Below are 10,691 nucleotides of genomic sequence, written 5' to 3' on the forward strand. Positions count from 1 at the left end.
GAACCAACAGCAAAGGAAGACCTTTCTCTCTGTCTCTCTCTCTCACTGTCCACTTTGCCTGTCAAAAAAAAAAAAAAAAAATTAAAAAAAAGATACTTGTGTTTTTATCGAAAGCTTGCTGTTTTAATATTTGGAGTTGTTTAACACTCAACTACTTTGTTAGCTGTCACCTTCAAAATGGGGAGGACAGATGACAACTCCCAGATGTGATTAAAAAGCAGCTGTTTTTGATATACAGACTTATAAAATTTCAAACACCGAGAATAAGAAGTCTGCCTAAAGAACTAAGCCACTGACCAAATGAGGAGACTAAAAGTTTCTGCTACTTTTTTTTCATTTGTTCAGCTTGGCTATACTGGCCTCAGATTCACCATTTTTTCAAAGAGGCTTATAAAGCTGGTACTTCATAGTGAAGTCTAGACGCCTGTCCATATAGCACTTTAGGGAACGCCTCCAGAATCTTAATATGGTTAGTACATTAAAATACAAGCATCCTCATAGCTAATGATACCATTACACAAGAAAAATATCATCAATGTCCAGAATTACCTAAAGGCTTGTCCTTTAATTCTGGATTTGAGATCATTTCTACCTGTGCATAAAAGCAATCCAAATCCACGTGGACTATGATTCTGAATGAAGAAGTTCGAGTTGGGACCACTTGATCATGAACTGTCGCACAATATACAAAGAAATACAAAAATATATTCAGACTGCTTAACATCCTTGAGCAACAGGCAATGTCTTAGAACATGGTATCTAAGAAAGAAGACGGCAGAGTGATTTTAAGTTTTTCTTGGATTTGTTTTGTCAAAATTTAAAAATTACAAAGACCTTAAACCCCATCTATAGTAGGGTCTTCAATCCTGCTTCCATTTCTTTGCATAGTTATTTTTCTCACGCTAGAAAAATAGTTGACTAAAAGTTTCTTGATCCATTATGGATGATGCAAGTACTAATACTATCCTTTTGAAGTACATAGTAGCTTTTAGAATAAATCAGAAAGGGCAGAAAAGTTGAAATGTTGATTTCCAACATTACACTGTGGCATGTCCTTACATTTAAAAAAATCTGCCACGTAAAACATCAAAGGACAACCTGTGAGTTGCAGTGGACTCAATTTAACTCCTACTTGAGAGCAGGATTATCTGGTTTCGTGCTAACCCCAGCGCCTAGAAAAGCATGCAGGACATAAGAGACTACTCCACACCACTCACTAACTGGAAAGACCCAATTATTTCTTGGATTTCAAAAAAGTCTTTAACTCATGCATGGGCAGAGGAAGGGTTGACAGAGGCAAGAAGGGCTCTTCAACCAGGTTAAATCAGGCAGGCGAGATGCAGTGGTGGTAGTCTCGTTTGATGCTGGAACAGCCAAGAACATTAGGGTAAGCACTGGTAACGTGAATACAGTGTAGTCCACTTAGCAATATTATACCAATGTTGATTTCTTAGTTCTGACAAACGTACCAAGATAATGCAAGACATTAAAATTAAGGGCATCGCTCTGCAACTTTTTTTTCTGTAACCATGATATTCCTTTTTTTTTTTTTTTTTTTTTTTTTTAATGCAAAGAATGTGAGGCAGAGGTTTGCCTGCAGGCCCTGGGGTTGCCACAGGCAGGAACCTGAGGTCGGGAATGTTTCAACCACCCATCTCCTGGCTTCCCGGCGGCCATCCCTTCCAGCCCAAACCGAGGCCGGATCGCAGGCCCCCAGCAGGAGACCGACATGGTTCTCAACTTCTCTAACCTGACGCAGCCCGGCAGCTCGCGACCGGCTCCGCCTCGCCGCCCTCGGGGGCTGCGTCCTCCACGTGCCGGCGGCGGGCTGACGCCACCCACCTTGCACCTGCGAGACGAAGTCATCCCCCCCAAGGGATGCCCCTTGCCTGAGAAACACGAGGCAGATAAGGGAAACCCTCCCTGGACAGGGCCGGGAAAGCGAAAGGCGCCGGAGGCCGCAGGGGCGCCCGCCCGCGCGTCCCGCCACACCCTCCTCGTTTACGCCCTCAGAGCACCCTGCGAGCCGCCGGCCGCCCCCGCGTCCGCCAGCTCCATGGCCCAAGCCTCGTCCTCTTCCTCGTCGCCGCCGCCTTCCTCCTTCGACTCCACCCCCAGCGTCGCCATGCTGCAGCCGCTCTCCGCGCGGGGCAGCTTCCGCCCGCTTCCGCCCGGTCTCCTGGGAAACCGCGGCCCCGAGTCCGGCCGCTGGCGCCGGCGTGTGGCGGCCAACCGGCCCGCTTCCCGGAGTGACGCGCGGGCCGGGGTTCCCGGGTCGGGTGGCTGGAATCGAAACCCCAGTCAGCTCGGTTTTTCCTTGAGGGCTTTGACGTTCGGTGCACACCACGTATTTTAACTTTCATCTCTGCTGCCTCCTGATCCATGTTAATGTAATTGCTAATCCTAGACCTGAACTCTTTCTTTCTGGTGGCCATGCGAACGATGATGGCAAGTATGTTAAGGTTTGTGAGGTGGTGGTTGTTTTATTTAAAGATTGGGCCCTGTTTGACAGCTCTCATCAGCTTGTACACTACCCCCAGATTGCCACAGTGACTGGGGCTGAGCTAGGCTAAGGAAGACAGAAGCCAGGAACTCAATTCTGGTCTCCCACGTGGTCTCCCACGCTGGGCAGGGGCCCAGCTACCTGAGCCGCTCATTTCCTGCTGCCTCCCACGGTCTGCACCGACACGAAGCTGAAGTCAGGATCTCAGGAATTGAACCCAGCTCCTCCAACGTAGGATATGAGTGTCTGAATCGCCAGGCTAAATACCTGCTCCTGGATCCAAGATTTAGTACCAAAACTGAATAGGATTTTGATCCATGAGTTTTGATGTCAGATAAAATCTCCAATCTAAACCTTTCCCCTTGCTAATTATGTGACTCTCTGAGCCTCAGCTGCTCTGCTGTTTAAAAAAAGAAGAAAAAACAAGAAAAGAAAATGAAAAAATTATCTTAAATATTTTGAGATAAAATGAATAGATAAAAAACTGACAACTTTTTTAAAAAAGATTTATTTATTTGAGAGGCAGAGTCACAGGCAGAGAGATGGGGAGACAGAGAGAAAGGTCTTCCACTCACTGGTTCACTCCCCAAAGGGCTACAGTGGCTGGAGCTGGGCCCATCCGAAGCCAGGAACCAGGAGCTTCATCCAGGTCTTCCACATGGGTGCAGGGGCCCAAGGATTTGAACCATCTTCTACAGCTTTCCCAAGCCATCAGCAGGGAGCTGGATTGGAAGTGGAGCAGCCAGAACTCCAACCAGTCCCCCTATGGGGTGCTGGCGCCAGAGATGGAGGCTTAACCTACTACGCCACAGTGCTGGCCCCTGACATACAGCTTTAATACCCTGATGTATATAAAACAGCTAACACGTTGAAGTTGCTGAATAATTATTAGTTCTTTCTTTGCCTTCTATGAGGATGCCATGAGTGTCTGTGTGTGTTGGTTTGTGTGTGTGTGTATGTGTGTGTATTTCTTCCAATTATTTACATTTCTCACACTCTTGCTCTTTATGCTATTCTGTGTATATGAATATATGTATATGCAAACACATATATACAGACATTAAAATATATATATGCACTTACATTCAAACATGTAATTTTTTTACATGATTCTTTTTCTTATCAAATAGGATCTGAGAATGTTGAGAAATATTTTAAAGGAAATGTTGATGCATCCAGAAAGGAGAAGGAATAACCAGCCTAGCTGGGGCTCAATGGTTTGAAGACCAGACCTTCCTCGTTGGGTATTTATTCTTCGACATTTGGACCACTTCCCTAAAAGTCTCCTCTCTAGGATCTGCATTGCCTGTTTAGAGCTATGCTATTTTTTTATGAATGCTGCTTGGTAAGTCTAGGTAAAGCGCTTATGAATTGAGTTCTTCTTTGGCCATTAAGTGCCAGTCAAGAGCCCAATAATTTTAGAAAAACTAAGATTTTTTTTATTTTTTAAATTCTTCCAGATTGAGAATGATGCAAACCACTGAGATACCATGGCAGAGGAAAACAGTTCCTTTAGGAGAGATCATCACAGCTCACTTATATTCACATCATAGACTGGGGTAAAAGTGAGTAAGGATTTAAAAAACAGCAATTTCTTGCTTTGGTTGCATTTATTTCCCGGTCAGTTGTCAAACTTGAAAAGTGGCTTTTAGCCCATGAGAGTATTACAGGCATGGAAAGCCAAGACACTCTGGGGAAAAAAAAAAAAAAAGACCTAAATGAAAGATCGCCATGAGTGAGATCCCAGTGGAAAGAACAGGTCATCAAAGAAGGAGGTACCTTTCTCTGAAGGGAGGAGAGAACTTCCACTTTGACCATGGTCTTGTCTAAATATGATCAGAGTCGGTGAACTCAAAAGGCTTCCATAGCCTTGGCAGCTCATGACAAGAGCCTAGGGTGATTACTGAGGCCATAAACAAGAGTGTCAATTTGTTAAGTCAACAACAGGAGTCACTGTGCACTTACTCCTTATGTAGGATCTCTGTCCTTAATGTGCTGTACATTGTGATTTAATGCTATAATGACTACTCAAACAGTATTTTTCACTTTGTGTTTCTATGTGGGTGCAAACTGTTGAAATCTTTACTTAATACATGCTAAATTGATCTTCTGTATATAAAGAGAATTAAAAATGAATCTTGATGTGAATGGAAGGGGGGAGGGAGAGGGAAAGGGGAGGGTTGCGGGTGTGAGGGAGTTATGGTGGGGGGAAGCCACTGTAATCCATAAGCTGTACTTTGGAAATCTATATTCATTAAATAAAAGTTAAAAAAAAAAGTGGCTTTTAATTTAGTGGAAGAATAGATGGAGCCGGCTCAGTGGCTCACTAGGCTAATCCTCCACCTGCGGCGCCGGCACTTTGGATTCTAGTCCCGGTTGGGGCGCCGGATTCTTTCCTGGTTGCTCCTCTTCCAGTCCAGCTCTCTGCTGTGGCCTGGGAAGGCAGTGGAGGATGGCCCAAGTGCTTGGGCCCTGCACCCCATGGGAGACCAGGAGGAAGCACTTGGCTCCTGGCTTCGCGCCGGCTGTGGTGGCCATTTAGGGGGTGAGCCAACAGATGGAAGGCCTTTCTCTCTGTCTCTCTCTCTCACTAACTCTGCCTGTCAAAAAAAAAAAGGAATAGATGGATATACCCTTGCAATTCCTTGGTGAGCTAGCAGGGTTGGTTTGCTTTCTTTTCTTTCTTCCTTTCTTTTTTTTTTTTTTTTTTTTTTTGTTTTATTGAGAGAGAGGGAAAGAGATCTTCCATCTAGTATTTCTCTCCCCAAGTGCCCACAACAGCCAGGGCTGGGACAGGTTGAGGCTAGGAGCCCAACACTGCATCTAGATCTCCCATGTGGGTGTGAGGGCCACGTATTTGAGCCATCGTCTATTGCCTCCCCTGGGACAGAAAGCCAGATCTGAAGCCAAAATGGCACTGAATCCCAGGCGCACTGGTTTGGGATGCCAGCATCTCAAGTGGCAGCTTTCCCCGCCATGCCACAATGCCCACCTCCAGAGCAGGCTTTCTGTGTGACCCAGGTAGTCACACCATGCCCCACACTTGGCTTAATGTTCTGCAGTTGACTTAACACTCTTAGTAATTTTTATACAAAGATGTCCACTTTGTCATTCTGCACTGGACCCTACAAATTATTAGCCAAGGCTGGGAACCAGAAAGCAAGGGACATAGAAAATAACAGTTACAAAGCAACTCTATGTGAGGTACAGGGCTAAAAGCCTGAAGCAGGTCATTTAATTCAGTGTAATACCCTAGAGAACAGGTATCATTATTTTCGTTTGGCTAGCAAAGACTAAAGTGGTGGCTCAAGGTTATGAATTAGTAATGGCAGATCTACTTTTCAGAGTTTCCCACAGGGAAGAATTCATGAAAAATGTTTCCTCTATAGAGGAAATCAATTCTCTATGGCCATTTCCTTAGTGTTTCAAACACTAGATGACCTGGAATAGGGAGAATAAACATCCCTCAAGTATATCAGGAGTCATAAAAATAAAATATGAGTGAAAACATGTTGTTTTCTGGTAGGGGTAGTTTTGGGAAAGGAGAAATTTTTTTAAAAAAATTCTATAAATCCTTCTTCTTGGTTTTAATTTACAGCTTCTAAACCATGATAATTTTGGTAAATAAATATCTCTTGAGCTTGGATTGCATTTGTAGTTTTATGTGCCAAAGGAGAAAAGCAATTGCAAGATGGAATAAATATGGATAATTAAATAAAATTATGGTCAAAGCAGTTTCTTAGGAACATGGAAAGCATTGGCTGGTAGGTAAAGAAACTGAGAAGGGAGTGGGCATTTGGTGCTGTAGTTAGGATACCATTTGCGACACCCATGTCCCACATAGCAGTGCATGATTTGAACCTGAATCTTCTGCTTCAGATCCAGCTTCCTATTAATGTGCACCCTGGGAGACAGCAGTTGATGGCTCAAGTACTTGAGTCCCTGCCATCCATGTGGGAGACCCATATGGAGCTCCCAGCTTCAGCCTGGCCCAGCCCTAGCTGTTGAATGGCTGTTATCTGTCTCTCTCCCTGCCTCAAATTAAATGAAAATAATTAAAAAGAGAGAGAGAGAGAGAAGAATCTGGGGATATTTTGGCCCTTTGGAAGTCAAGACATTATGAACATATGTACATTCAAAGTAATAAGCATGAATACCCATGTTACTAAATGGTGGGAATAGGTACCAATGCCTACTTCTTTCCTCTTAGCCAAACTTCCCACGTGGCAGAGGAAAAAGTATAACAATGTTCAAGGCTTGGACACAAAGAATGCAAGGGTATTTTTGGGTGTTCCTATTTTATGGTAGCAGGTGATGGCTATGTAGGTATTGAACAAATTTGTCAAAGGCCCAGTTTGAATTGGCTAAGGCATAAACAGCTTGGTTTTGTAAGGTCTTTGGCCTTACACAGTGATTCTCAACTGAGGACAGTTTTGTCCCCTACTGGATATTTGGCAGACTGGAGACATTTTTAGTAGTCACTTCTGGGCAGTTGGAGCTCTGTGCTACTGACATCTGGTGAAGAGAGGCCAGGAATATTGCTGACCATTTAACAGTGCATGAGAAAGCCCCTCACAACAAAGAAGCATCCACTCTGAAGTGTCAGTTGGGCCAAGGTTGGGACACTGTATTGTCTATACCACCTGGCTTGAACTAACCTCTTCAGCTTAGAGTTTCTAGTTGTAATGAAAAATCGGTCTACAGTTATGTGCTTTTAATTATAAATAAGACATTTTTAGAAAAAAGGAGAATGTTAAAAAAGAACAACAAATCCTATTATTTTCATTGTGGGAATTTATACTTTGAAGCTAAAAAGCAAATGGAATGTGTTTGCTGGAAAAGACATGTGAGAAAAATATCCACACTTTTATGGAGTTTGTGAGTTGTCCCTAGGGTGAAAAGCTAATGAGTCAGAAATAATTTAAAAGGCTAAGAAGTTGAAACCAGAAAACATTACATGCTTTAGATGGTTGAAAGCAAACTATAATTATGCTGCACTGGCAGTTGTACAATTTACGTGTCGTGTGGTATTTACTTAATAACTCTAACCAAAGGTCCAAACCCCATTGCATAAAAACCTCAATAGTTACGAAGAACTTTCTTTTGTCAGTGTCACACACCATAGTTACAGTTTGCAATTTCAAGCTTTCCCTGTGTAACCTAAAAGTATTTGGTGTATACCATGTGATTAGGGCTAAGAGAAGATATAAGAGTTCGGCATTTTCCTAACAGCTAGCTTCTCCTTGCTTTGACCTTTCTCTGTGGTTCTGTAGAAATCTGTTGAAAAGCCTGCACAGTCATTTTGGTAATAACATTTTAAATGTTGCTTGCCAGGGTGTGCTTTTCATTTTGGATGGAAACAGGTGGAGCCCGCTGCAATCACAGTACACTTCATTTAGGCCTAGTTTGTAAGTAACGTCTGCAAGGCTCAGTCATTGAGAGGAAGAAAAGTATTGATGTCATAAAGAAAATGCAAGCAGATTGACAAAGGTCAGGTACACAGTGTTCATTTCTTTTTTCCTTTTATTTGAAAGGCAGAGAGATCTTCTATTTGCAGGTTCACTCCCGAGGTGCCTTTGACAGCCAGATTTGGGCAGAACTCAGTCTGGATCTCCCACATGGGTGGCAGGGCCCCAGGTGCTTTAGCCATCACCTACTGCCTCCCAGGGTGCATATTAACAGGAAACTGGAATCAGAAGGGAAGTGGGACTCAAATCAGGTCCTCTGATATAGGAAGCAGGCAACTTAACCACAGTACCAAACACCTGGCCCTATAAACATTTGACTTCTTTTTTTAAAGATTTATTTATTTATTTGAGAGGCAGAGCTACACACACACACACACACACACAGAGAGAGAGAGAATGTCTTCCATCTGCTTGTTCACTCCCCAGATGGCTGCAATGGCAAGAGCTGAGCCGATCTGAAGCCAGGAGCCAGGAGCTTCTTCCAGTCTACCATGTGGGTGCAAGAGCCCAAGGACCTAGGCTCCCCTGCTTTCCCAGTCCCAAGCAGAGAGCTGGATCGGAAGTGCAGCAGCCAGGACTTGAACTGGCGCCCACATGGGATGCTGGCACTGCAAGCAGTGGCTTTACCCACTATGTCACAGTGCTGACCCCTAAATATTTGACTTTAATGTAATTTTAAAATAAAAATCCCAGGTTCTTTTTAAAAAGAATAAGTTATGACTATTAGGGACAATTTGGAAAATATAGAAAGAAGGTAAGAAGAAAATGAGAATAATGTTTAATAATCCATAGTCTTAGTGCTCAAAGATAACTGAACTTTAATAGCCTTCCTAAAGCACAACTTAAAAAGAAAATTTTTGTTTCGTTTCACAAATAAATATGTGTCAATTTCTTTACCAAACCACAAAAACCATTGTGTGATATATCAGCTAATTAAATGACACAAAGAAAATTTATCCACTTGTTTTTCATGTTAATTTAAAGGCAATGAACAAAGACTGTCTCAACATCATCCTGGAAATTCTAATTTCAATTTAATAATCTTCAGTTTTCAATGATCATTTTTTTGAGAAGCAGAGAGACAGAGTACCAGTCTGCTGATTCACTCCCCACATGCTCACAGTGGCCCAGGACCAGGCCAAAGGCAAACCTGGGATCCTGAAACTCAACCCAGGTCTCCTATATGGGTGGCAGGACCCAATCACTTGAGCCATCACTGCTACCTCCTAGGGTCTACATCAGCAGGAAGCTGAAGTCAGGAGCTAGAGCTGGAAATCGGACCCAGCCACTCTGATGTAGAACACAGACATCTTAGCTCGCAGGCTAAGTGCCTGTTCTCCATTTTCATTGTTGAGAGTAATGTAAGCACTCTGTAAAGAAAAATAATATTTATATTTGTAGAACTTATTGCCTAAAGTGGACTCAAATATATGATTTTTTAAATTGTATTTATTTATTTGAGAGGTAGAATTATAGACAGTGAGAGGGAGAGACAGATAGGAAGGTCTTCTATCCGCTGGTTCACTCCCCAATTGGCCACAACAGCCAGAGTTGTGCTTATCAGAAGCCAGGAGCCAGGAGCTTCTAATCCTGATCTCCCATGCAGATGCAGGGGCTCAAGTGCCTGGGACATCTTCCACTGCTTTCCCAGGCGATAGCAGAGAGCTGAATCAGAAGAGGAGCAGCTGGGACTAGAACTGGCCACAGATGGAGGATTAACCTACTGCATCACAGTGCCGGCCCTCCGAAGAAATCATTGAAATATCTGTTAACCCTAGAAGTTTTTTTGTCCCTTCTCGTTATTTAAGAAATTCTTCTAAAACAGAAGTATAAAGTGAAACCATATTCTGCCCTGAGGTGATCACTGTTAACAGATTCTGATCAGTTTTATTAGACTTTTACTTATAATGCTAAGTATAGTTGAAGTAGGCAGGCATACAGGTTAAAATTGATCAGATTTGTGAACTGGAAGACCACGCCTGCACCACGCCCCTGTATGACCTCATTCCCCTACCTGGCCACACCTTGGTGCCCACCAGCCAATCAGGTTAATTAACCACTCCCCTTTGGAAGTGGGTTAAAAGCTGGACGCAGTGTGGCCCGGCCCAGTTCTTTTTCCCTGGTCTCTTGCTAGGAAGGGGCTTGCTGTAGCCCCGCACCTCCAGGGCGCATGGCCTTCGGGCCATGTGCTCTAGGCTTCCTGGCCTAGATGCTCTTCCATGTGGCTGGTTCCTGGTGCTCAGTATGAACCCCTATTCATCTCTCTCTCTTAAATAAAGCTCTCACTCTCCTATGCATCTTTCTCACTAAATAAAAGCTTAAAATGTACCATGCTGCCTCGTTTATCTGTGCCGATATTTAGAATTCTTCTCTAAATATTAGGCAAGAACCTAATGGGCTAATTAATATCAGGGATTTAGTAATAAGCCTGTGGTGAAATCATAACGCACCCCAAATTCCGGTAGCACATGTGGCACCCCAGATAGCATTTCTAGAGAACCACATCTAGGGGCCACATTTCAATGTAAATTTTAAGGGGTCTTCTCCGATTTCATGGTTACACAATGATAGACATTTCTAATTCACACAAGCGGATTACACTGCTATTATTCTGCTGTAGGCTTTTTCACTGGCAATGTCTTGAACATCAGTTCTTTTTAGTGTATAAAAATCTGCTGCATTTGTTTTCATGGCTATATTGTGTTACCAACTCCACATGG

The 10,691-nt window shown here is 43.3% G+C and overlaps 1 protein-coding gene across 12 annotated transcripts in view; it reads right to left on the reverse strand.

Moving 5' to 3' along the window:
• POLI (DNA polymerase iota) overlaps positions 1–2,225 on the reverse strand; it is a 40,672-nt gene extending 38,447 nt beyond the window's left edge. For 2 of the 12 annotated variants that reach the window (XM_051851202.3, XM_089305119.1), the window contains exons 1-2: positions 2,019–2,223; positions 550–672 (exon numbers count right to left, since the gene is read on the reverse strand). In XM_051851202.3, coding sequence (XP_051707162.2) covers positions 550–672; positions 2,019–2,127 — 232 coding nt within the window. In that variant the 5' untranslated portion in view covers positions 2,128–2,223. Of the gene's footprint in view, positions 1–549; positions 760–1,750 lie in introns of all 12 variants that reach the window. The other 10 variants (XR_016213988.1, XR_016213990.1, XR_011379321.2 and 7 more) reach the window with 10 other exon arrangements.
• Positions 2,226–10,691: the final 8,466 nt, after the last annotated feature.

The sequence above is a fragment of the Oryctolagus cuniculus genome, chromosome 10, assembly GCF_051225735.1.
Source record: "Oryctolagus cuniculus isolate XC-2025 breed Fujian yellow rabbit chromosome 10, ASM5122573v1, whole genome shotgun sequence".
NCBI classification, from domain to species: Eukaryota; Metazoa; Chordata; class Mammalia; order Lagomorpha; family Leporidae; genus Oryctolagus; species Oryctolagus cuniculus.